At 42.0% G+C, this 26,418-nt stretch overlaps 1 protein-coding gene across 1 annotated transcript in view; it reads left to right on the forward strand.

Moving 5' to 3' along the window:
* celsr2 (cadherin, EGF LAG seven-pass G-type receptor 2) overlaps positions 1-26,141 on the forward strand; it is a 64,727-nt gene extending 38,586 nt beyond the window's left edge. The window contains exons 6-34 of the mRNA XM_040159405.1: positions 6,179-6,336; positions 6,755-6,918; positions 7,214-7,339; positions 9,291-9,466; positions 10,182-10,361; positions 10,448-10,561; positions 11,213-11,369; positions 11,654-11,795; positions 11,911-12,031; positions 12,592-12,775; positions 12,926-13,027; positions 13,164-13,258; positions 13,635-13,844; positions 14,108-14,291; positions 14,712-15,030; positions 15,807-15,974; positions 16,090-16,213; positions 16,321-16,521; positions 16,646-16,820; positions 17,791-17,903; positions 18,335-18,417; positions 19,971-20,097; positions 20,188-20,298; positions 21,480-21,610; positions 21,705-21,790; positions 21,875-22,039; positions 22,776-22,988; positions 23,371-23,593; positions 24,535-26,141. Coding sequence (XP_040015339.1) covers positions 6,179-6,336; positions 6,755-6,918; positions 7,214-7,339; positions 9,291-9,466; positions 10,182-10,361; positions 10,448-10,561; positions 11,213-11,369; positions 11,654-11,795; positions 11,911-12,031; positions 12,592-12,775; positions 12,926-13,027; positions 13,164-13,258; positions 13,635-13,844; positions 14,108-14,291; positions 14,712-15,030; positions 15,807-15,974; positions 16,090-16,213; positions 16,321-16,521; positions 16,646-16,820; positions 17,791-17,903; positions 18,335-18,417; positions 19,971-20,097; positions 20,188-20,298; positions 21,480-21,610; positions 21,705-21,790; positions 21,875-22,039; positions 22,776-22,988; positions 23,371-23,593; positions 24,535-24,559 — 4,377 coding nt within the window. The 3' untranslated portion in view covers positions 24,560-26,141. The remainder of the gene's footprint in view (positions 1-6,178; positions 6,337-6,754; positions 6,919-7,213; positions 7,340-9,290; positions 9,467-10,181; positions 10,362-10,447; positions 10,562-11,212; positions 11,370-11,653; positions 11,796-11,910; positions 12,032-12,591; positions 12,776-12,925; positions 13,028-13,163; positions 13,259-13,634; positions 13,845-14,107; positions 14,292-14,711; positions 15,031-15,806; positions 15,975-16,089; positions 16,214-16,320; positions 16,522-16,645; positions 16,821-17,790; positions 17,904-18,334; positions 18,418-19,970; positions 20,098-20,187; positions 20,299-21,479; positions 21,611-21,704; positions 21,791-21,874; positions 22,040-22,775; positions 22,989-23,370; positions 23,594-24,534) is intronic.
* Positions 26,142-26,418: the final 277 nt, after the last annotated feature.

Here is a 26,418-nt window from a genome sequence, read left to right on the forward strand (position 1 = left end):
ATGTCTGCATCTGCTATATCTGATTTTTTTCTTTCTTTTTTTTTCCGGCCACTTATGAGCAGCGGAAACAAGTTGTGAACACTGGACTGACATAACATCACCTTCTAAGTTGGTATGGGGAACTTGTTAACAGACGGTTGTTAATTTACACATCCAGCAGACATGGAGCCCCATTGTTATTGATCTGCACTTGTGTTTGTGGCCACTTGGCGAATGTAAAGCCCAGATTCACTCGCTTTCAGCTCTGTCTTCGGTCTCTACCAACTCCTGAACGAAAAATCAAATTCTTTATCTGCTAAATGCTCCAGTAGCTAGTCACTAACTGAGTCTGTCTGCTGTTTGGTGCTGCGGAGGTAGTGCACGGTGGGTTTTTTAGAGTTCATCGCTGAAAACAGCTGCCTGCTGCGGCAGAAAACGATACAATGAGAGTGGTGAGAGTGAACCAAAACAGTAAAGGTATGGTCTGGACCGACAAACAATGAGCTAAAACTTGCTATAAAGCTCAGTAAAGTCGAGGGGAGCTGCAGATCCAGGTGATTATTCTCCTTAGGTTCATCATTATTAGCGACATCTTTCACATTGTTATTATAAAAATATTGATTACAGGCTCTTTCAGTGTACGTTTAAGCCCAAAATTATAAATATGCATGCCAATTTTTGATTTATAGTTCATTTTTATCTGAACAATAGGTTTCTTCTGGCTAGAAATGACATAAACAAGTGACAAAAGACTGTAAGACAATGTGTTAGAGATGTTAATGATAAGTTTGAACTATTTGTATGTTTTTTTACGTTTACTAAAAATGCTGTATCCAAAATTATTTATACCCCTTGAAATCGTCTAAAATTTTGTAGAAAATGCGAACTGGTACTGGTAATTCTTACCAATGCCCTAGAGAATCTAATCAACTATAAATTGAGAACAGCTGACGCAGTAGTTCTGTAGTCAGTTACTAGCCACGTTCAAGTCATGGCTAAAACCAAAGAGCTTAGTGAGGACCTCCGGTTGCGCGCATAGTGACTGTTCACGAGACGGGAAAGGGAATAAAGCCATATCCAAGTGTTTTCAAGTACCAGTGGCCACAGTGCAAAGCATAATCAGAAAGTACAAGGAGTTTCAACCAGTGGATGGGGATACCTTGCTACAGGGCGTGGTAGGAAGCAAAAAGTGACCCCTGTGCTGGCAAGAATAGCAGCACCAGAGGCCAAGAAGAATCCAAGAATCATCACCAATTCCATTCTGTTGAATATGAGCAATACCGGTACTGCCATCTCAAGGCAGACATTCCAGTAGACACTGCACAAGGCTGGTCTCCATGGACACCGACCAAGGAGGACTCCTCATCTCAAAGCTTCCCTGCCAAGCCTTTGCACATGATCACCTGGGCAATAAAGAAAGCTTTTGGTCATCAACCTGTGGTCAGATGAGACGAAAATTGAGTTGTGTGGACACAGGGACGTGGCTTTCATTTGTCGAAAGAAAGGAGAAGCATTCAACCCCAAGAACACCATCCCCATGGTCAAGCACGGTGGTGGGAATGTGATGCTTTAGGGGTTTTTTTCAGCCAACAGGCCAGGCAACGTTGTCAAAGTATATGGCATAATGAGAAAAGAAGACTACATTAAGATTTTGGAGGAATACATCAAGCAGTCTGCAGAAAAACTTGGCCTTGGGCAGCGTTGGCCCTTCCAACAAAACAATTATCCAAAACATACAGCCACAGTGGACAAGAAATGGTTACCAGAAAATAATATCAACAAGTCCAAACCTAAATCCCATTGAGTATCTGTAGAGAAAACTAAAGACCAGAGTGATGGCAAGGAAGACATTCCAACCTCAAAGATCTGGAGATCGTCGCAGAAGAGGAGTTGCCCATAATCCCAGTGGAGACATTCACTCTGCTTGTTAGGAATTCTAAGAACCGTTTGATTGCTGTGATGGCAAAAAAAGGTTTTGCCAATGATTACTGAGAAAGGGTATGAATAATTATGGACATTGAATTTTTTGAAAAAATGTAAAAAGAAATAGAAATAGCTCCTTTTTATTTCATTTATATCTCTAACACATTGTCTTACAGACTTTTGCGCCATGCGATTGTCATTTCCAGCCAGAAGAAACTTATTGGTCAAATAAAAATTGACTATAACTCAAAATTTGGCATGGTATGAATAGTTTTGGGCTTAACTGTATATTTGTACGCATATCATATGGTGAAACCAGAGTATTCATTACATATGTATTCGTTATATTGAATACATAGCATACTAACCTAATCATCTCAAAAGTGTCCAGGTCCATCTCCAGTCACACTATTCTGGCTTAACTACTCCTCCCCATCCTCCTCATGTTCCACATCCTGTGAGTCGCTGAGGTAGAAACATGGCTCCTCCCACAAGAGGTATCCCACGGTGGCCCACTCTGACCCGTCCCTGTCCGCAGGGGGTGGGGCAGGGTGAGGCGGGGAGGGGGCATTTTAGATTGAAATGTGGCTTTCAGGATGGTGGGGGACTGTGGAGAATGGCAATGACCGCTTCCTTTGTGTTTGGCTCTGCTTCCTTTGGGACCACGGGCAGTGAATGATGCGGCCCCGGGGAAGGTGCCCCTCTCTCTCTGTTCTCCAGCGAGGACAGAAAAGTGGAGCAGGAGAGGAGCGAAAGGAGGGTAAAGAAAAACCCAGAGAAGTATTGACTTGGGCTTTGAACGGGGACGCTGCGCTTCAGGGCCGACCCCTCTTGTTGCTATGGTTTTTCCAGTCAATCTTAGACCCCATACTTGTGTTGCTTTCTGCCATGCTCCTCTTGCGCAACCCCTGTCACCCTTTGTGACAGGGAACTCATATTCCCATAATCCCCTGTAGCGGTGGGTGAGAGCAGTGTTTAATGTGGTCCTGAGCAAATATGTGCGTTCCAATCAGCACTGACAGGACAGGGTTTTGTGCAGCAAAAAAGATGTCCTGACAGACAGTCATTATTGGAGAGTCAACAGCCGTGACTGATGGCAGCAGAGGTCAGTGAAAGGAGGGTCCAATCTGGAGCGCTGCCTGTTTCAGAGCTTTCACAGCAAAGGGAAAACCGTGGAAAAGAGCATGTTGGATGGTTTCACCTTTGGCGATTCAAACGGCGTGTTTGCTTGTTTCATCATCAACAAATTTGTAACAAATTGGCCGCAAGGAGCATCAACTGGAAAATAAAAGCCACCTTCAGTCTCTGTTTCCATCTACTTAAAATTTCAGTGTTGAACAGTGAGGAGTTTCACAGTCAAGAATAAGTGTTGTGAGTTCCTGTGGGAACAGTGCTCGATAACAGGGCCTGTTGTTCTTGAGGGAGAACTTGTTGAAATGATTGAGCATTTCGAATATCTGTTTACAGCTTGAGACTGCCACTGCCATTGAGCTTCTCTGAAAATACTAATGATATTTTGAAAATACTTTGATATTTTGAAAATACTAATGATATTTTCAAGAAGTGCACACTGTAGCTTGATCCTCTTAGATGACCAAACAGCTTTCAAGCTCATCAGTCAATCTTGGAAACAGTTGATAAATCTCTGATAGAGAGGGCTTTAACTTGACATCATGGTTCGGTGACATGAAATGAGGACTGAGGAGTAAGCTGGCTAGCAAAGCTGGCAGTGGTCCACCAAACTGATCATAATAATAAAACATAATCCAGTTTTCATCCTGCATTTTCTCAGTCTGAACTCTGCGAGGCGTCGTAAGACGCAATTAGCAGCCAAACATGTTTTTAAGAAGTCCTATGTCCCAAGTGCAATCTGCATTTCAGTAAGTAACTTTTTACTGAGTCACAAATCACAATCCAAAGTATTTTAGTTTATGTTCTATTGGTTATTGCTGTGTTTAAAGTATTTTATTTGTAGTTTTAGCAATGGTAGCAGCGTGGCTCTAGGGACTGATTCGGTCAGTGCACCACTTTTGTCTGGACTGAAACATCTAAAAAACTAACGGATGGATTGACATAAAATTTCATACAGACATTCATGGTGCCCTGAGGATAAATCCTAATGACTTTGTGCTCCCCTAACTTTTCCTCGAGTGCCACCAGCTGGTCAAAGTATTCAATTATTTGGTGAAATTTTTCAGCATCTACTTGATGGATTGGCACAGACAGACAGACAGACAGACATTATTTGTTCCCAAGAGAATGAAGACTGTAACTTTTATGATCTGACTTTTCCCCTAGCGCCAACACGAGGTTCATATTTTTTTATTTTGAATGAAATGTCACAATAACTACTAGATGGATTACCAAGTTTGAGGAAGACACTTGATGGAGACAAGTCTCCACTCTGGTGTACAATAAAACTGTCTTCTATTCTTCTAATCCATGTCACACATATTTCAGTGAAAATATGCCACAGCACTGTGAGAACTGACATGTCTGTTTCACAAAGAGTTATGACGTAATCCAGGTGAGGTGTTGTGAGAAGACAGATTACTCAGCCAGATGGTTTACTGTTAATGTTGGTCTCATCACATTTATATCACCAACACTCAAAGCACCGTGATCATAAGACACAAAGTGAGTGCAGGAATGTAATTAACTGCAGCCTCTCGGTGACAGACTCCTATCATTAGAGGCTCACAGATATTTAATCTGATCTACTCAATGAGAAAATCATGTGAAAGAAATTTAATTGTGGCAGTGCAAGGAGTGTTTTGTTTGAATAAACTTACTTAGATGATAAACTTAGAGCTGCTAAAGATGTTACGCCAACCAGCGAAATCTACGGTAAATTATGTAGCTAGGTGTCTTTCCTGCGGGGTTTCAAATGAAAGGATCAGATAGCAAAGACAAAAGCTGTCATAACAGCAGTGAAATCGGGAAATTATCCTTCCTGAATATTATTAAGCCAGTGGCGAGGAATCTATTTTAGTTCAACCTCATGGAGAACCAAATGACCAGACTATAAAAACAGAAAGCTTATGTGTGTTTTCAGCCCGTCATCATGAGCCAGTTCTTTGTATCATCTCTGCACATGAGACGAGCTAATTCCTGCTAAATCCTGTCCGACCAGCTGACAGCTCAGCAGCCCGTCCTCGCCTACAGGCGGCCGAGTCAGTCAGCTGTGCGTGAGAACGGTCACTGCTCTGATCTGCCCTCAGCTCGCGGCACCAGCTCGAACCTACACTTAGGGTTAATATGAGCTCTACATGACCTCAGACAAACTGGCCAGTTTGAAAAGAGGTTGCGACCTTTTATTGACAGGATCATCATTCTCTCCCCCGCAGACCCCTCCTCCTTTTATTGCCACCCCCCTATTGATTTCTCAGACAATGAAGAGGATCCTTTGTCAACGGGGATGATGTCCTGCAGAGAGCAAGCCCTTCTCCAGTGTGTGTGCATGCATGTGTGTGTTTGCTCGCCAACCGCTGCCTTTAGCTGTAGCTGTTATGATGTGAATTATTAAAATGAACAGGGATTGAACCGAGTGTGATGCAAAAAATTATTTATTTTGGTTGTTGTTTTCCAGTTTCAAATCTCCAGTTTTTAATCTGGCATATTAAGGTACGCACAGATGATCAGTGGCTGAGATTCCCAGAATTCTTCATGGATTAATCCCTTATTAAATGCAGCAGAATAATGAGATACTTTCAAAACAACCCATTTCAGAGGGCTATTTATAAATACAGAGTGACCAAAATACTTCAGCATTTTAAAAATAGAAACATGGCAATACAGTTTCTGATATTTTTCTGACAAATCTTTTGTGAATTCTTGAATGAATATGACGTATATGGGGCATAAGGCAGGATAATAGCTTTCTTTTATCTGTCCATCAAGCTATTTTTACTGGTTCTGCTGTGCTGTACTGAACTGCACTAATCCAGATCTGTGTGCATACTTATGAAAACTTCTTACTGCAATATTATTCTGTGATTAATTCTCTCAATACAAAAGTCAAAAGCGCAAAAAAAACAGATTGCACTGTTAAATCCTCAGTTGGATGGAAAAGAAAAGAAAACATGGAGCTTGAAACATTAAAAAGTTGTCTGGATTCTCAAGTGTACACAAAAATCTGAAGTGGGTTTAACACAGCCGAGGTAACGGCATTATTTATTCTTAATCCTCATTGTTTTGACCAAAGTCTCCCCAGAAACATAAAGAAGACGCTATCAAGTTTACCTTAATATTCACCAGTTTGTCTCTCTCCCCACAGCCGATCTTAAACCAGGCTGGCCTGCCGCAGGGCCCCTCGGACCAGAAGGTCGTCGTATTGACGGTGGACAACTGTGACACCTCTGTGGCCCTGAGGTTTGGTCAAATGATCGGAAACTACACCTGCTCTGCTCAAGGCAGCCAGTCAGGATCCAAAAAGTAAGTACATCAGCAGAGGAATGAGTTCTTTCATTAAGAAATGGAAAATAAATCTCATTTTTGCTACAGGAATTCCATAAATAACCCTTTTTCCTTGCTTTACAGATTCCCTCATTACTTCTGTGTTGACTTCAGTAATTTAATTGATTACTTTCTTTGCAGTCGGCTCATTAAGTGTTTTGAATTGAAGTTCCATGTCTTCAGGGTGTTAGCTGAGCTTTGCTTTTTTCCTTTTATTGGGATGTTTATCCTTTTTTCTGTTTCCATCTCTAGGGGGAAGAACAACACAGCTAACTATCTCTGTGATGAATTTTTCATGTGTTTTTTTTCCCCCCCGCATTAGTGTTGATGATGTGTTTTGATGGAGGCAGGACAAAAACTCAGGGTGTGAAAATGTTCACGGGTTCTGTGTTGTCAGATCTTTGGACCTGACCGGTCCCCTGCTCCTCGGAGGGGTCCCTAAACTTCCAGAAGATTTTCCGATTCGCAACCGGCAGTTTGTGGGCTGTATGAAGAACCTGCAAATTGACAACCAGAACATAGACATGGCCAGCTTCATCGCTAATAACGGGACTCTGCCAGGTATGCAGTGTTTTGATCTGCTTTTTGGCTTCTAAAGATTATCCTCTGCTTTATCTCTTAAACCTGTAAATGTTTTGCAGTCAAACAGTGTTTACTGTTAGACCAGACAAGCGAAAAGAAAGACTGAATAACACCAACTAAAATGAGCACACCAGGGAAGTAGAGTCAGTGGGAAATGATCATTGTATTTGCTATGAATAGTTTATTACCCTCTGACTCTTTGCTACTTTGATTAAATAATGAGGAAGGATGGATCAAAATAAGAGATCAACCTCTTATTTTCTTGCTCTCCTAGGATGCTCTGCCAGAAGACATTTCTGCAACAACAACCCGTGTCTGAATGGAGGAACCTGTGTGAACCTGTGGGGCTCCTTCAGCTGTGATTGCCCACTTGGATTTGGAGGACAAAACTGTGAAAGAGGTGAATGAGTCGAGTAGCACTGGGCTTCACTCACATATGAAATGAGAACTGGCACGGATTTGTCCGCAGTTTTTACCCGAGATTGTCCCCCGTGTTCGTGGCCTGGGACTGAACTTGTCATCGAGTGTGAAGCTGGCATCCATCAGGTTGAAACAAGCAGAGTGGAAACAATAACAGAAACTCGCAAAACTGCAGAAACCGGTGCATTTGCATTTAAAAATAACAGGTGGAAAATCAACTGTTTGCAGTGCAGTTCCTGGTGTTTGTCACATCAGTGATGACAGCTTTCCTGGAACATCTGTCTTAATTTTAGACAAGCATAGTCAGAAAAGGCCTGGTGATTACACTACAGTGGCTTTAATATCTGATTTCTGAAAAGACTCAGTGTCAATTGTGAGAAATAATCTGCTCCAGGATGAATTATCTCTGGTTTTGACCATGTTGAACTAGCTTGAGACAAATTGCTTTTTGACTCTTGAACACATACAGCGCACGTAGCTTATGTTTCTGTCCTCGTGTTCTCCAGTGTCTGTTTTTGCTCCACCCGATCCGCCGCAGTTGTTTTCTTTGCTGATTTATGGTTTACAGCAATTTGAGAAGAGACAGAGGAAGGGAAAGGACTGTAGTACAAAAAAAACACACCTTTGTTTTTAACCTGAAATAGAGTGAGCAAAAAAGATTTATAGACGTGAGCGTTTCTTCATGCAGATCGAGTATAAAAGGGGGGATTTAGAGGTTGCTGTGCAAGGGAGTGGAGATGGATATTCAAATAAGAACAGGTGTGTTGCATAGAGTGCATGAGACTAAGGGGGGGGGGCATAATGCAGTGTGATCATTTGAATGATCTCCAAAGGTGATTTAATGAGCTTTGATAAGTTGCATCTATTATATCCAACAACAGTCTTGAGAAACCAACATCACCAATAGAGGTGCCTTTTCAGAATGCAGTTGTTTGTGAGACTGGTTTCTGTATGTAAAACGTGGCTCGCCTGGCCTGACTGTCACACGTCTCCAGGAGGTTACTACATGAGATAAAATGCCTAATACAATTTATAAGGGAGGGTTAATGTTTTTACACAACTTTTGTTAATCCTATGTGTAAGTGGTTCAGTTTGGTTTTATTCAGTCTCCAACACCATAAACATAACGAACACACTTACTATATTCACAAAAAAGGAATAACAAGGAAAAACAAAAACAAAACACAAAAAAACAAGTGCTATGCATAAAACCGAAGCATGACACAGGGTAAAAACACTAACTTATTTCCATAGTGGTCCTAAATTTCAAACATTTTGAATGAAATTGCACCAGTTTCTCTCTATGCATCTCTCTCTCCCCTCAGCCAACAGCCACGGTGCACCAGGTTTATTCGCCATCACTAATCAATTATTTCGATTTGGGTGAATCAGTTGTTCTTCTTCACTTTGTACAGAGAAAGCCTAATGAGAGGGAAACAGTTTCACATCAGGCAGATTGTCCCTTTGTGTCACTGCTGATGTGTGAAAGAGCCAGAAAGCTTCTCTTGGACCTTGAGAGTCAGTGCCACGAGTGCACAGACCCTGACTTCCCTGTGATTCATGAACTTCACAAGTAAAACTACGTTTGAAATGATGTCACATTGAAATTTTACTTTTGCACTAAAAGACCTACTCGTGTGTCGTTGCATTTCAAAAAGCTGCTGTTCAGTGCAGGTGTTGTTTTGTAAAGCAAATGGGAATGCCTGATTTGATTTCAGACAGCCACAAACAGCTTGGGCATTACAAAAGTAAAGTGTCTTTATGTCTGATAGAGCGATCAGAGAACATACTGGACTTGCTGGTTGACAGTAACGATTCACTGTCTCATGTCACCTACCGTGAAACTCCCTGTTCTCATTTATCTGCCTCTGTCCAACCTCTCCCTCTCTCCTTGACATTTATTTGCTTTTTGTCTTCTTTTTTCTCCATAGTTATGGCCAGCCCACAGCGTTTCCTGGGTAACAGCATGTTGCAGTGGAACAACCTGGCGGCGGCGGCGGTGGCGGCCCCTGTCCCCTGGCACGTAGAGCTTATGTTCCGCACACGTCAGGCCAGCGGCACACTGCTACACATCTCATCTGGCCTGCATCACAACCTCACACTACAGGTGAACACACACTCAAAAAACTCACAAACACACTTTCCGGCTACACTCTGGTTCCCCTACTGCTTGAGGCCATGTTGCATCATGAATTATTTCGCTCCACAAACATTTTTACAGTCACCGAAACGTTGCAATACACAGCAATGTCAATGTATCCTCAAGGGAATAAGAATATATTACCATCAGGACACTTTAATTAGAAAAACAGGAAAAAAGTACAAAGGATTTTTAGGTTATTTGTTATTTGCAAATGCAGTTAGAGTGAAAACATATTTCTTCATGGGCCTGAGGTCCAGTGAGAGCATGACAGTGGTCCTCACATGAAGTTCCAAAAAGATAGGACATTTTAAGAGTGAGGCTCCACCTGTTGGCCGCCTGACTTGCAAGACACAACATTCAGCGACATCCAAATCCGAGGAGGGGATATTTTCGGCCTGGTGCTCAGCTACTTTTTGAGCTTGTCTAGACTGACGCCTCTTTGATGTTACACAACTGTCCAATTATCTATTTCCAGCCGAGCACACCAATTATATGTAGCAACTCAAGGTTTGAACTATGACTGTAGAATGTGCAAGAAAGATGCAGTGCTGATTTCTTTGCTGTTCTTTTTTTTTTTTTTTTTTCTCCTCTCTTCTGCCCTCCCATGTTATTGAACATCGGCTCAATCTCCTCCCTGCTGTTTCATCCTGTCTTCTTGGCGCTCTCCCTGCCGTTGTAGCTGCGGGGGGGGAGTGTGTTGATGGGGCTGCAAAGAGGCGAAGACTCCACTCTCTCCCGCGTGGAGGAGGTGCTGGTGAACGATGGAGACTGGCATCATTTGCAGCTGGATATCAGCAGTTTGGGAGGAGCAGTGAGCCCCCACAAAGCTGTGTTGTCTTTAGACCATGGACTCTACCTGGTGAGTTGTTGTATCCTACTGACACTAAATCGGTATGAATGAAATTGCTCTATCTTTGCAGTCATCAGTGTTTTGTACATTTTCAGGCCAGTATGGAGGTGGACGGGAAGCTGCGGGACTCAAAGCTGAAGACTGTGAGCATCGGAGGTTTGGCAAGGCCTGATGGGAAAATTCAGCATGGCTTCCGTGGCTGTATACAGGTTTGTTTCTTCTATAGATCCCATTCACATTTGTGATAATGTCTAAAAGTACACAATACACAAACGTTTTGATGACTATTTCGTGAGGTAAATCAGGTCATAACTACTCCCTGAAATATGGTCATTGAAAATCTGTTGGAACAACTGTTAAGTTTAAGCTGGAAATTTAAGAAAACACAAATTTCTGTCAATTTTCCACCAGTTTTAACACAAATACTTGTATTTCAATGTTTGTTTTGACTTCATTTCATGCTCACCAGTGTTTTAAAAAAGTTTTAACTTTTTAAGGGTACAATGGAGTGCAGCTAGACATAAAACATGAAATTTATACAAAACTATTGCAGCTTTTTAGACAGACCCAAAAAGCGACTTCTCTGTTTGTAGCACATCCCAGGGGCCCATTTCATCAAATCTGAAACATACAAGTTACGATTTGCAACATGAGATAAAGTCCCCTTTTACCCATTTTGAACATTTCACTCATCAAAACATACACCATACTTGAGATCCATGTAGAAATCACAAATTAATCAGCAGTTTCTGGGCGACTTTCATTTGTGAAACTTGTCTGGACATTAGGATGGCTTGCAAATGCATTCATGTGTTGCGCTCGGGTGCATACTGTACACGTGATCGTTTGTTTTCCGGCAGGGTCTGCGTGTTGGCGGGGCTGTGAGTCTGTCTCAGGCCAGGAAGGTGAATGTGGAGCCAGGCTGCAGCGTGCCCGACCCCTGCGGTTCCAGCCCCTGTCCTGTCAACAGCTACTGCAGCGACGACTGGGATAGCTACTCCTGCACCTGCCTCAATGGTCAGTCTGCACACATGTGCAGAAGCCAACAGCGGTTATCATAGCATCGTCCGGCGCTGAAACTTTACTTTAAAAATTAAAAACCTTTTAGCTCATGTGTCGCATCCCATTTTCTGAATAATTTTTCTTGTAAATATTATTCCAACCTTTGTAAATTTGTGTTTCTGTCCTTAAATGCTCAGTCAAGATGCACAGTATACCATTAAACAAAATAGTGAAGCCACACCAACAAATCTGTTTTCCCTTTGCTTCAGGTTTGTTTTTGTTTTGTTTTTTTGAAACAGGCTACTATGGCACCAACTGCACTGACGTATGCTCACTGAACCCCTGTGAACACGAGTCAGCGTGCACCAGGAAGCCGAGCTCCTCTCGTGGTTACACCTGTGACTGTCCCAGCAACTACTTTGGCCATTACTGCGAGAAAAAGTACAGTTTTCCACATTTATGTTAATCTGTGTGTGTTGATAGTCATAGTTGCTTCTGCAGTGTATGTTTCATCTGCGGGTAATGTGAACTAAACGGATAATTTGTTTTCCCCCAGGACTGACTTTCCGTGTCCGAGAGGGTGGTGGGGTCACAAGACCTGTGGTCCCTGTAACTGTCAGACAGAGAAGGGCTTTGACTCTGACTGCAACAAGACCAGCGGAGAGTGTCGCTGTAAGGTGAGTTTGCTGATCTGCGCACCTGATTCATCTCAGACAAACGAGTGTGAGGGTGCATAAGGTTAGAGTTAGATGTGTAAAGCTTAAAGGAGGCCATACCTACTGTTGGTTGCAACGCGTAAATAATATTCTCAGCACATATTTACCCCTCTTCCTCCATTCACAGTTTTTTGCAGTTAACAGCAGCTCCTCCATTTCATTTGTACACGGTATTGCGGGACATTAGTCTACATCAACAGCACAATCAGAAATCAAGCAAATATAGTCTGCATACAGGCTGTTTGGAGTAAAGTGAATGTAGTCACTTTGTCAGTTTGAACACAGTCAATACATGCTTAAAGTCAGTATGTGATATGGCACGGAGTCAGACTAAAAAAAACATAGTTTGGGAACATAATTGAGAAACTCGTCCTTCAGCAGCAGGATGTTTTTGAACCAGCAGCTGCAGCTTGGCATAGATGTCAGGTGGAATTATGTGCAGATGTATGAAAATGAAGTCATGAAAAATGGATGTTAAAAATGTGTTATTCAGCGCCTCGTGTCTCCCTTCACGTTTCCAGGACAACCACTACCATCCTGACGGCAGCGACACCTGCCTGCTGTGTGACTGCTACCCGATCGGCTCTTTCTCCAGAGCATGTGACCGAGAGAGCGGCCAGTGTCAGTGTAAACCTGGTGTGATTGGTCGCCAGTGTGACCGCTGCGATAACCCCTTCGCTGAGGTTTCCCCTAACGGCTGTGAAGGTCAGACTACATCAGATGACTGTCAAATTACTGAAATGCTTAATTTCGAATCCTTTTTCATTATAGTTACTAATATATCAAAATAAGTTTCCATTTTTATCCTCATCATCTCCCTCTGTCTCTCTCCTCTCCTTCCTGCTCCTCTCTCAGTAATCTATGACAGCTGCCCTCAGGCCATCGAGGCTGGAATCTGGTGGCCCAGGACTAAGTTTGGCCTCCCTGCAGCAGTTCCATGTCCCAAGGGAACGCTTGGTATGATGGTTTTTCAGCAGCTCATCAAATTACCGTATAATAATGGCAATATATTACACTTGCCTCAAGTCCTCTCTCAGCTGCAGTCTATTACTCAACCCTCGTGTGATAACTCTCTCTCTCTCCTCCTTCCCAGGCACAGCGATCCGACACTGCGATGAGCACAAGGGCTGGCTGCCTCCCAATCTCTTCAACTGTACCTCTGCTACCTTCAGCAAGCTTAGAGTCCTGGTGTGTTGCTCCTCTCTCTGCCAGTTTTAAATGTAACCTTGCAATTTTTACAATAACGTCCTCATTCAGGGGGAGGTGGAGGTCTTGTTTAAATCATTTTCTAAGGGTTTTGCCAGATTTCATGGCAATCCTTCCATAGTTGTGAAGACATTTCACTTAAAAGTCAGGGGATCATCAAAGGCATTCATATTCATCCTTCTGGTGCCGCTGAAATTCAAAATACTCATTCAGCCATCAAGGGGCAACTTGAGGCAAGCCAGAAACAAAAGTACGCGGTGGCGCTAGAGCATCACCCCTAGCGTGGCTAAAAATGTGTTTTAACAAAAATGTGTCTACAAGTTACTGGATTGTTGTGTTTTCTGTTTTTTACCTCCAGTCTGAGAAGTTTTCCCATAATGCATCGCTCCTGGACCCTGGATTTGTTCAGCAGACGGCTGCCATGTTGGCCAACGCCACCGTGCACACAGACAAATACTACGGCAGCGATGTGAAAGTGGTGTATCGGCTCACACAGAGTCTGCTGCAGCACGAGAGCAACCAGCAGGGCTTCAACCTCACAGCTACACAAGACGTCCACTTCACTGAGGTGAACAACCACATGTTCTCTACATTGGAAACACTCATTCACACAGAGGGCAGGAACCATAACACAGAACACAAAAAAAATAAAAAGAGTACATTGTTGCAGTTCTTGCAGTAAACAAAATTGGTGCATAAAATGAAGGGCAGTCTTGTCCGGTGGGACATCTGCATCTGCATCTACACTGTATCTGCAGGGAATACGTCACACTCCATTTCACTCTCCACTGTGACATCCTGTCACACTCACCTCTCGCCGTTTTCTGACAGAATCTGGTCCGTGTGGGCAGCGCCATCCTGTCTCCAGACACACGGCCGCACTGGGAGCTGATCCAGCACTCGGAGGGCGGCACGGCGGCACTGCTGCGCCACTACGAGGAATACGCCAACACACTGGCACAGAACATGAGGAAGACGTACCTCAGCCCCTTCACCATCGTCACACCATACATAGGTAAGATGTTGAAACATCTAACACAGTTAAAATCAAAGTGCTGAAGGAAGTTTCAGTTGTGGTGTAAGCATTAAAAGCAGCTTCAGTAAATTGTGAATGAACAGGGGTTTTTTTGTTGTTGTTGTTCAAAGCTGAAGTTACTATAAAATAAAATAAAATATAAATAAATAAATAGCTATACATTTAGAAGGCTTTGAAACAGAATTTAGACCATCTGTAGGGAGATAAATTTTACAAAAATTATAGGGTAATTCAACTTAAATAGAAAATTTTACAGACTTTTTTTGGCAGCTGGTTAAAATTTGGGTTTTGACTCAACCTGAGTATTTCTAAAATCTGCATCAGTACCTGCCAAAGGTCAAGCTCCTGCTTGGCATCACGTTTTCTGTACTCACTGCACCACTGCGCTGTTCCCCTCAGTCATCTCCGTGGACCGTTTGAAAAAGATGAATTTTGCCGGAGCCAAACTCCCGCGGTACCAGTCCCTGAGGGGCCCTCGTCCCGCGGACCTGGAGACGGCTGTCATGCTGCCCGATTCTGTCTTCCAACCACCTGTGGACACCAAGGGCCACAGACACCTGGATGTCTTTCCAGAGTCCTCGATGAGGAACCGCTCAGCTAACAGAAAGAGACGCCACCCTGACAGCAGCCAGCAGGATGCCATCGCCAGTGTGATCATCTTCCACAGCCTGGCCTCGCTGTTACCAGAGAGCTATGATCCTGACAAGAGAAGTCTGCGGTGAGAATGACAAACAAAACTCCAACATGAAGCGCTGTTACTAAACAACAAAAATGCTGAAGCATTTTAAGTTTTAATTATTGAATTTATTGGACATTTGATAGTACAGTTACATGGTATATATCTTATCTACTTATAATGCATATATTTTTTTTCACAATCCCCCACTATGTCCAAATGAAAAAACTCCCATTTATTATCTAAAAAAAAAAATCAAAGAATATTCACTTTGATCACATTAAATCCAGATTTTTTTTTTTAACCAGCTTTTGTTTCAGCTAATATTTTACATTAATGAGAAACCTTTATCCAAAGTAAATTGTCCCGAGTAGCTGAAAGTTTCAGGGTTGTAGACATTTCACAGCTGCTCTCAACATCAGAGTAATATTTGAGTTTTATTAAATAGTGCACATGATTTCTAAGATATACTTAACTTGCTTTGTGTCTAAGAGTTACAGAATTAAACACAACATTTACTCCTTTTTGTGTAATGTTCAGTAAAACCTACAGTTCCTACCTGTTTTAGGAAATTACTGCAACTTTTTTTAAAAATGTGAAGCCATATGATTGTGACCAGTTTTCAACGATTTACATCTTCAGCAGGAAAAAATGGGCTTGGAGCTGAGTGCGACAGACCGGGCCGGGAAGTCAGAAATTCTTGAGAGACTGACTAAACCATTGTTGGTTTTGGTCTTTTTATGGCCTTTGCTGACAGAAAACAACATTTCAAACTTTTCTGAGTCTTTTACCAAATCATTTTTTTATATTTGCCTCAGTGTTCCCAAGCGTCCGGTCATCAACACACCAGTGGTGAGTATCACAGTGCACGACAATGACGAGCTGCTGAAGCACACGCTGGACAAACCCATCACCGTGCAGTTCCGCCTGGTCACCACTGAGGAGCGCTCTAAACCCATCTGTGTCTTCTGGAACCACACCATACTGTGAGCACAACAACACACACACACACACACAGAGAGATGATGATGATGAAACTAGTAACTGGAGGAAGTTGTGTTACTCTCACATTGTCCCCCGGTCCTTGTGTTTTTCTATCAGTGCCGGTAATGGTGGCTGGTCAGCGAAGGGCTGCGAGGTGGTTTTCAGAAACAGCACCCACATCAGCTGCCAGTGTTATCACATGACCAGCTTCGCTGTGCTCATGGACATCTCCAGGAGAGAAGTGAGTGACGCCAAACCTTTTAGCTTCACCTGATCCACCAATATCATCCATTTTTCACTCGGTGAAAAACTCAACCTTTTTTCTCCTAATCGTGACATTTGTGTCAGAACGGAGAGATCCTGCCGATCAAAATCCTGACGTGGAGCACAGTGGGCGTGACGCTGGGCTTCCTTCTCCTCACCACCATCTTCCTCCTCTGTCTGAGAACCATGCAGTGCAACAAGACAAGTATAATCAACAACGGAGCCACGGCGCTCTTCCTCTCTGAGCTCATCTTCATCCTGGGCATCAACCAGGCCGACAACCTGGTAATCAATCAGGATCTCCACCTAATTTACTTTTACCCTTACAGTACATACTCTATAATGTTCCCCTCCATCTCTCAGTGTTTTAATCTTCCCTCCTCGTTTCTCCCTCGCCTTCTCCCTGCAGTTTCTGTGCACAGTCATCGCCATCCTGCTGCACTTCTTCTACCTCTGCACTTTCTCCTGGCTCTTCCTGGAGGGGCTGCACGTCTACCGCATGATCAGCGAAGTGCGAGACATCAACTACGGACCCATGAGATTCTACTACTTAATTGGATGGGGAGTGCCTGCCTTCATCACAGGTCCGAACCCCTCATTTTATCACTTAAAAACACAGCAATGTACCCACAGTACAGGGGGAAAGCCTGGGAAGTTCCTTCTTTAAATAGTATCTTATATCAGTAAACGCAGCAGGAATTACCTTCTGAAATGCTGACATCTCAGTATGTTGTAAAATCAACTTGTAGAGATATATACTGTACTTAAAAGCTACTTTATTAGGTACATTTGTACAGTCCAATGCAATTGAAAACAACTATTCGTCCATGAACTATAACTTTGTGGAGCCTAATGTTCGGTTTTTGTTGACACTGTCAACAAATTATATGTTTTAGCACATAGGTCGTAGTTAGTACTGCTGTTGCACTGGACTGCACTGTTGTACCTAATAAAGTGGCCAGTGAGTGGAATACACCGTCACAAAGCAAACGAATGCATCTTTGTTGTCGATTTTTATTAATTCTTTTGTCAGACTTGCATTATTTTGCGTGTCACACCTCGCAAGCAGGGACAGTTTTCAAAATTCTTTCTGCAGAGACTCTGACATCCAAAATTTTTGATGGTTTGTCTTGTGGGCTTAATTGTTATCAAACATGCGTGCAGTTTTCTACTATGATACTCGTGCTGTTGATTCCTCATAAAGTGTGCGCAGTGTTCTGACTTCAGTATGAAGATTATAGTCGATAAATGTGAGACGTCCTGCAGTAAAATGCTATCTGGTCAGCTTTTGGTCTCTGTAGTAAAAAGTCAACATCAGGGATTACTGTTATTTTATTTTGGAAACTATGCTGTTTTGCACCATCTGGCAACTTCAGATGAGCCTCCTCGGGATAGAAGGAGGTTTCCACAGAAGATGAAAACGGACATGCGTTATATCAACAAAAGGAAAACAAGATGGTCATTCGCCCACGCCGTATATACTTAAAATGTGACTGACAAATTGGATGAGGAAGAGTGTGGCGCTATGGTCTGTCTTTCTGGGTTTGTCTCCAGGTTTGGCGGTGGGACTGGACCCAGAGGGCTACGGGAACCCAGACTTCTGTTGGCTGTCTATGTACGACACTCTCATCTGGAGCTTTGCTGGGCCCATCGCCATGGTGGTGTCGGTGAGTCTCTGCAGATGCCTGCGATCGACATGTGGAGACTGTTGTGTCATTACTTACTTCACATGGTAACAGCAGTGTGCATCTAAGTTATTTGGCCCTTGGCATTTTTAACGGCTTCAATTGTGCTTCTATAATACAAAAAAATGTTAATGCTAAAGCTGTTGCAGTGTGCACGGAGATTATCGTCGTCACACTATTATTGCTGTGTTGTCTGGTCTTCTTAGGTGCTGCGGTCCATATGACATGTAAACACGCTGACTCGGGATAATCTCATTAGAGTGCAACTAGAGATGTCACACTAGTCCCTGTTCGGCTGAATTATTGTCAGCATATATTGAAATTCACTCACATGAAAAAAAGAAGAGATGAATTTGATGTTCACTTTCACAGACTCCTGTTAGTAGTGACGCAGTTTGATATTCTGTCCACAGATGAACATCTTCCTGTACATCCTGTCCTCCAGAGCCTCCTGCTCACTGAGGCACCACAGCATTGAGAAGAAAGAGCCTTGTGTGTGAGTGTCCCAACATTTTCATCAAACATAAACACCATCATCCGTTAGCAGGCTGCCTGCTTTAGAGAGAATCAAAGCGAAGGTACTGCTTTTCAGGCAGGGCCATTTCTTTGTGCTCACTATTACTGATTGTCATGATATTTAACAAAGAATCTGCAGATACTTTAAATGTTTTTTCCTCATTGAAACATGCTCAGACTTTTGTAGAGATTGTAGAAATTCCCATGATTTTCCCAGATTGAAGCAACCAACTTTCTGATCAAACCAGTAAAACTGGACCGACAACCATTTAAAGGGTGTCAGTGATGGAATTCCCGTCAGCGTTTAATAACCTGAAAATTCCATCAGCTCTAAAAATAGCTCAGAACAACCTTATAGAGAAGTTCAAATTCATACATACATGTAGAATAAAAAGTGATTTGTACTTCAATTCTCAGTGTTGGTCAAAAATGAAACATTCTAAAAGCCATTTAATGAAACATGAAGACGTGTTATGAAACATGAGAGCTGAACATGATTAATCGATGAGCTGACTGACAGAAAAATAATCATCAACTTTTGACAATCAAATGATTCAAGCAAAAATATTTTTGCTTGAATTAATTTGGGTTTCGACTTAGTCTGAAAAACCAAGACAACTGAAGACGTTCCTTTGGGCTTTGCAAAGCCGTGATTGGCATTTTTGGCTATTTTTTTTTTGGACATCTCCTAAACTAAACAATTGATAGCTCATGCCTTACTATGCATTTTGTACTGTGGCGTGTAAAAATTAAAGTGATAGGCACTCTATTGGAATTCTATAAATAAAATTTAAACTAAACAAACTTTAGAAAATGTCATCTTATTGGCCACACTAGATTCAAAGATTTAATCACTGCACACATTGTGCAGTGAAATGTTTAGTTATAGAAAAATTGATTTAAAAAAAATACAGACATTTAAAATTTTTAGAGCAAGTTTAGGGAAAGGAAAATAATAAAAACCAAGACCAAAAATCAAAGTATGTACAATGAAGTAAGTAATAGATTAGTATTAGTATTGAGTATTTAAGTGGATCTGAAACTTGGGACAATATGGGAGTCAAGAATGTGAAACAAAATGTGAACATGGACAATGTAAAGCATAAAAATAAAAAGGTAAAGCATGAGATGAAAAGAAAACTATTGCTGTTTCTAGACAGAAAACTATATACTGTATTAATTCTGACCAAGTTTTGAACTTGTGGCGCATATTCAAAAAAAAAAATTATTTAAAAAAAATATTTTTTATTAAAAAAAAAAAAATTAAACTAAAAAATGTTGGACGTTGTTACTGCGACCAGTTTTTGTCCTGTTGATGTGTCCTCAGGTTCATGATCACAGCTCTTCATGGGACAAACAGTGTGCTGCTGTTTCTCATTCTGATTTGACTGAAGTCCTGACGTTGGTTATGGTGCTTTCTAGTCTCTTGCCATCAGTCCATCTTCGGATCAAATTAATGGCTAGAAATCGTCCTGAAAGGTCCTCGCTAACTGCTCTCTGTGTTCTCTCTCTCTCGTGATTCTTACTCTGCAGCTCAGGCCTGAAGACTGCAGGTGGCGTCCTCCTCCTGGTTTCAGTCACGTGTTTTCTGGCGCTCCTGTCCGTCAACAGCGACATGATCATCTTCCACTACCTGTTCGCTGGGTTCAACTGTGTGCAGGTGAGCCCTCCAGTTCCCCCTGAAACAGTCTGAGAGGATGATTCCGTCTTTTATCCTGACCACCGTCTCCTTTCTGTCGTCCAACCCCAGGGTCCCTTTGTTTTCTTCTTCCGCATTGTCTTCAATAAGGAAGCGAGGAATGCCATGAAATACTGCTGCAGTCGCAAGCGCCCAGATCATATGATCAAATCCACGTCCTCTGTGAGTCCCTCGGAGCAAAGTCTGAGAAAATACTCCATTCAGTCTCTAACCTCCAGGATGTAGATCTCAGCTTTGGTCACAATTTCCGGAGCTTCTCTAAAAACACTAAGGCTCCTGGGAAAGGGAATCACACACACCACACACACACACACACAGACAAACACACACACACACACACACACACACACACACACACACACACACACCGCATCTGTAATGATCTCAGACCAGCCAGTGCATGTTTTTCTATCATTATGTTCGCCAAAAACCTTAAAGCTATCAGCAGTTAACTTTCTGGACTTTGTTGAAACTGTTTGTCATTTGTTGACTTAATTATATAACAGTGTCAAGTGTATAAAAATGGGTCAAACTATAGTAACAACCTGAAAGGATAAGGGTGAAAATATTCTATATTTTTGGTTACTGTCAACAACCCCCCCCCAAAAAAAATTCACTACTCTCCGGTGTTTAAGTTAAGTTTGCTAAAAACATGTCTTTTTAAAAAAAAAAAGGAAAGAAAAAAGAAACTATATATTTGTGAGCTGTTTTTAAAGATTTATGTCTTAAGGAGGAAGAAAGGAGGAACCAGTGGGCTTCAAGTCAAGTCCAAAAACCAAGTTTCTGAACTTCAGATATGATTGAAGGCATCTGTACACAGACCAAGTTATGTTCTGTCAGTTACATAACCGAAGAAAGATGAGTTCAGATTAGTGACTGGAAACCATGCACACTTGAACTTGAACAAAATTTAAACGCGTAAATTCAGATAGATGGTTTCGTAAAATATTCAGATTTCAACATTTAGTGTTAAGTAGTGATGCAGTTTCACAATCAGGTGTTAATTTGCTTCAAAAATCAAATTATTATGGTCTTTCTTTGCTTCCACAGCCGAGTCAGAAAGTACTGGGTGGATTTTTATATTGTTGGTTTTGGTATTTTCATGGGATTTCACGACAATAAGAAAAATATAGAATAACACCAAACTTATCCTTAAAGCATCTTAATCAGTGTTGTTCGCTGTCTTTTAATCAGCAGCTCAATCAACCGCACTAGACCAATACATGGTCTGTTAATCCTGTATAGGTTTTTAAATTGTTAAAACACGGTGGTGGTGTGTTAATCCTGGATAAGTCTTTTAAATTGTTAAAACACTTTTCCTGTCCTCCTCTCTGAATTTTCAGGGCTACAAATGCAACACAAACTACATGGACGGCAGGTTGTACCACCTCCCTTTCGGAGACTCCAGTGTGTCTCTGAATGGCACCATGCAGAGCGGCAAGAGCCAGCAGAGCTACGTGCCATTTGTGCTCCGGTGAGGAAAGGATGTAAAGAATTAGGATGAATACGCGGCATTCCCCGTCCGGGGGATGGTAGCAACTGTGAACTGACTTCTTGTCTCTCTTCAGGGACGACGTGTTAAGTAACAGTCAGGCGCACATCGCACTCAACGACCACGCGTCACTCTTCCCTGAAACTAAAGAGCACTTGGATGGTACTTTCCTCATTCATCCTCTCCGATTCACTTCACTTGCATCGAAATGTGACACTGGACTAACGGTACACTCTCTCTGTGTAGATCATGACAGCGACTCGGACAGCGACCTGTCTCTAGAGGATGACCAGAGCGGTTCCTACGCCTCCACACACTCCTCTGACAGCGAGGACGAGGAGGGTCCCCTCGCCCCAGAGGAATGCTGGGAAAACCTGGCGTCCAATGTGACCAAGAGACCTCAACCACATGGTACAGGAGCTCATCTGAAGCCAGACCCAATTTGTGCCTCTCGTTTATTTATTTTGATTTTCCAAAAAAACTCATATCCATCGATCTTTGAAAAATCCAGAGCCTTGAAATTCTGCCGTCTTGGTCCACTATGTACACACAAGATCTACTGCATGTCTGTCCTGGAAGAGGGATCCCTCTGCTGTTGAGGTGTCCTCTGTTTTATAGGACGGGACGAAGGGTTTTGTATGATGTACAGACTGCATGGCAACATGTGGCAAATTTGTGATTTGGGATATTGGCCTATATAAATAAAGCTGACTTTACTTGACTTGTTTAACAAAACTGTTGTTCTAAAGGTATTTGCAAAATCCTGAAAAATTCCTTTATCTCTGGAAGAAAAAAACATAATCAACCCTCTGAGCAACAGAGATCCTTAACCAAAAATAAATAAATAAATAAACCGGTATGAGGTTTTTTTTAAAGATCGCCAGGCATTTATTTTTTGGAAAATGGGATCGTTTCGATAATAACAAACCGATGGAGCTGTTGAACAAAAGCTGCCGGTGTTACAGGTGTATGATGTTTACCCCACATATGTTCATTAGGACACGAGCGGACAGTTAACCCATCTCAGCCAGGTCAATCCTTAAAATATTAGTGTGTAGTACGTCATAGTAAGTACGGTAGCACTAAATCGAGTTACATCTTCAGTCATTTTCCGAGACTTTATCCATTCTCTGTGTTTGTTTTCCAGACAACAGTTTGGGCAAGATGTACTGGCCTGGAGATTACGCAGCAGCGAGCGACAGCGAGCTCACAGGTGCGGACAGACTGAAGGCAGAAACTCTGGCCAATCCGGAGCTGAGCCTCGGCCGCGACACCCGCCCGTTTTCAGATGACCGGACGTTGGACACCATGAGGGTGCTTCTGCCCAGTCTGCCCAACCTCAACGCCCACCCTCACAAAGGTGAAGTTCGGCCCAACGCACCGGCCGCCAGGAGTCCGGACATTACGTACACCTTTAGCATGTGTTTTTTTTTTTGTTTTTTTTTTTGAATACTGTTGCGATTTAAAATATGTCCTTATTGTCATTAAATAACTGTAAAAAATGACCATGTGGTCTGAGAGTTTTGCCTGATCTCAGTGCTGTTCAGCCCATTTCAAAATTTCATGTAATCGAATCTTTATCTCGTTTGAAAATACTGGACCAGTGGAACTACACAAGTAATTTATCCCACCATATTATTAGATTTTAATTATGAGTGCGTTACCGTCGTTCAGATTACTTCCCTGTCTATTGTTGTGTTTTCACAGAAAACGTCACTTCTTGTTTTTTTCATCCAATGCAGGGATCCTAAAGAAGAAGCAGCTCTCTCCTATTGTAGAGAGGAACGGTCTCAATCGCATCCACAACGAACTGTGTGAAAACGCCCCAGGCACGGCGTCCCCGCAGGGATCCTCCTCGAGTGACGGTCGAGCCCGCCCGGCTAAACCCGGCCCGCCCGATCAGCTGAACGGTGTCGCCATGTGCATCAAGGCGGGGACGGTGGACGGAGACTCGTCGGGATCAGAGTGAGTACTAACACAAAATAAGACACAGAGATAAAAATGTATATTAGATACAAGTAGAGAAAAAAAATTCCATAAACCACCCGAATGTTTTGTGCAGAAGTGAACCCACTGTCAGTTTAAACGTGTCCAGTGTTGTGTTACTGTTTGTTGCGGAAGTCATTCGGTGTTTCGTTCAACTGTCTGTGTCAGACTACGACTTGTGCTGCCGTCCTCAGTGGTTGTTGTTTCCATTGCTTGTGGTCGGTCTCATTTCCACTTAATTAGCTTGAATGTTAATGTTAAGCCAAATGAAGACAGCACCGATCCTGCCATTGCCCACAGTGTAAAAGTCGACGTAGAGAGATCCTGAAGGGTTTAAATTTACGTGCAATTTGACTGGACCCAAACAGTGAGTCTAAATGTAGTTCTGAGTGATAAAACAATGCGAATGGTTATTTTAAAAACTGAATACGAAGGTGTGATTGCAACAGCAGCCGTTAAATCCATCTCTTAAACGTGTATATCAAAGCCACTTTTATACACTCACTTCTTGAAATTCAGCAAAAAAACAAAAAAAAAACAAAACATAAATTGTAGTTTACTAATCAACCTTCTTTGCCCCTTTTCTCTTTTCCAAAAATCATAGATTTTTATTCTTTAATTTTATCCCATGAAGCTCTGATCCTCATTCAAAAACAATCAGGATCACTGTCTTCAGATTGGTGCATCATTTTAGCATTGGTCACCCCTCACAGCCTTCGTGTGTGTGTGTGTGTGTGTGTGTGTGTGTGTGTGTGTGTGTGTGTGTGTGTGGAAATGTTTCATTGCCTCACGTTTATTTTTTTTTTGTGTTCTTTCTCGTTGTGCGCTTCATTCGTCCCCGAAACATTCCTCTCCATCCATCCTGAACTCACTTTCCTCCTCCTCCCCTTCATCCTCCATGCACCACCCTGTTTTCCCAGCAGCCACTGCAACACCTCCATGTGACGCTCGCACGCTGACAGAGGGGTGTGTCTTTGCAGGTCATAGAGCCTCCCGCCTCAACTCTGACTGCAAACAGGGAGCACCGGACTTCCCCTTTTAAAAAAAAAAAAATTATAAAATTACGTGGAAAAAGAAGGAGCTCCCCCTCGTCATCATCATCCTCTGAAGGAGTGTGTGTGTGTGTGTTTTACTGTATTTGTGTGTGCGCGCGCGCGTGTGTGTGTGCGTGTGTGTTCATACATGTGTGCCAAACCTCAGGAGTCACTGCACTGGCCCAGGCTCATGCACACTGACACGAGTCTCACTCTCCCTTTAAAGAAATCATTTTGTTTACATACTTGAAGCAATGCACTTTTTTTTTAGTTACTGCCCAAATTTGTTGGCGGTTGACTTTTTTTTTTTGGTAGTATTTTGTTTTTTTTGTTTGTTTGTTTTTGTAGTGTTTTTTTGTTCCAGAATATATATTTTGTTTTGAACACTGTGGAACAATAAAGAGATCATTGTGTGTGTGTGTGTGTGGGGGGGGCAACATTTAGTTGTAGACCTGCAAACATTCAGGGACATTCCTTTTTCATGCATAGCTACTTTGTCTTTCTGGTTTGCCTGTTTATGTCACTGTTGGAGTTGTTAGTGTTTGTGCCAGTCTGAGGTTGGAGGGGTTCAGACTCAGGTTATTGAGTTATTTTACATGCCGGAAAATGTCCAAGAGGCACAGGACGGTCGAGTGCAGGTCCCTTCACAGACACAGAGGCTCGTCAAATCGCTGTATCCGCCTGTCCATGGATGCTCCGTATAAGCTAGTTCTCATTAATGAAGGATGTTTCCAGAGGCAACAGCTGGAGATACTGTTCAGCCTTCGAGAAGGTAAACCGGCCTGCGTAGACCTAAAGAGGATTCAAAGGACTCTTGATATCTTTTTTTTTTTTTTTTTGTTTAATTGTTTTTGTGTAAATCACTGAGAGTGCATTTTTTATGGACGTTAAAAGCGCTCTCATTTTTCAACATTTTACCTGAGGGATGAACGCATTCATTCAAGTTCAGTGACTAAACAGCTGTATTTTATAGATTAGCTACGGCGCTTTTGTCTTTTGTAAAATAATGAAATACATGCAAATTTGTGCTGTAATACTGTTTGAGCTGTAATCCATTTTTACTGTACAGAGTGGCCTGTAAATGAAGCGAGAACATATCTTTAAATGCAAGTAAATATGTAAACTTCCTTCACGCATTCACACCCTGTTTTTAGGAATCACTCTCTGTTACATTCAGTCAAATTGATGTGACGTTTGTGAATGCCATTTTTTACCAACCATTTGAATTAAATGTATGCATTTCATGCCAATCATTCATATCCACTCTGGTGTCTCAACAGAGGATTGTCTCTTTTACTCTGCCGCTCCTGTTTTTACTGATTAAACTGTTTTCTACCATTTCCATCTTACCTCACAATTTTATCGTCAAAGTCAAATAACATTGCTTTTAAAAATTAAATTGGCTTTTTTTCCCTTTTTAAGTATTTTGCATTAGAGCCGTTTGCTGATATCAAGGTGCATCCTGCTATTGTACAAGTGGAATATCAGATATTTGTTATAAAAGGTACCAGATTACAAGTGTATATTGTAGAAATCGCAGTCTGTTTATTTCAACATAAATTAATTTCACTTTAATCACATTTCAACAAGCCAAATAAGACCAAATAACACTTTATTTCATTGGGAAAAGGAGAAGAAAGGCTCATTTATAAGTCAGGAAATTTTTAAAGTTAAATTTGAAATAATTAATTCATACATTGAATGATTTTAGACTTTTTTTTAAAAATTCAAGCAGTTGCTACAAGCTGTTATCTGAGAAACCGTACCCAC

Source organism: Xiphias gladius, chromosome 21, assembly GCF_016859285.1.
Source record: "Xiphias gladius isolate SHS-SW01 ecotype Sanya breed wild chromosome 21, ASM1685928v1, whole genome shotgun sequence".
In the NCBI taxonomy this organism is placed as follows: Eukaryota; Metazoa; Chordata; class Actinopteri; order Istiophoriformes; family Xiphiidae; genus Xiphias; species Xiphias gladius.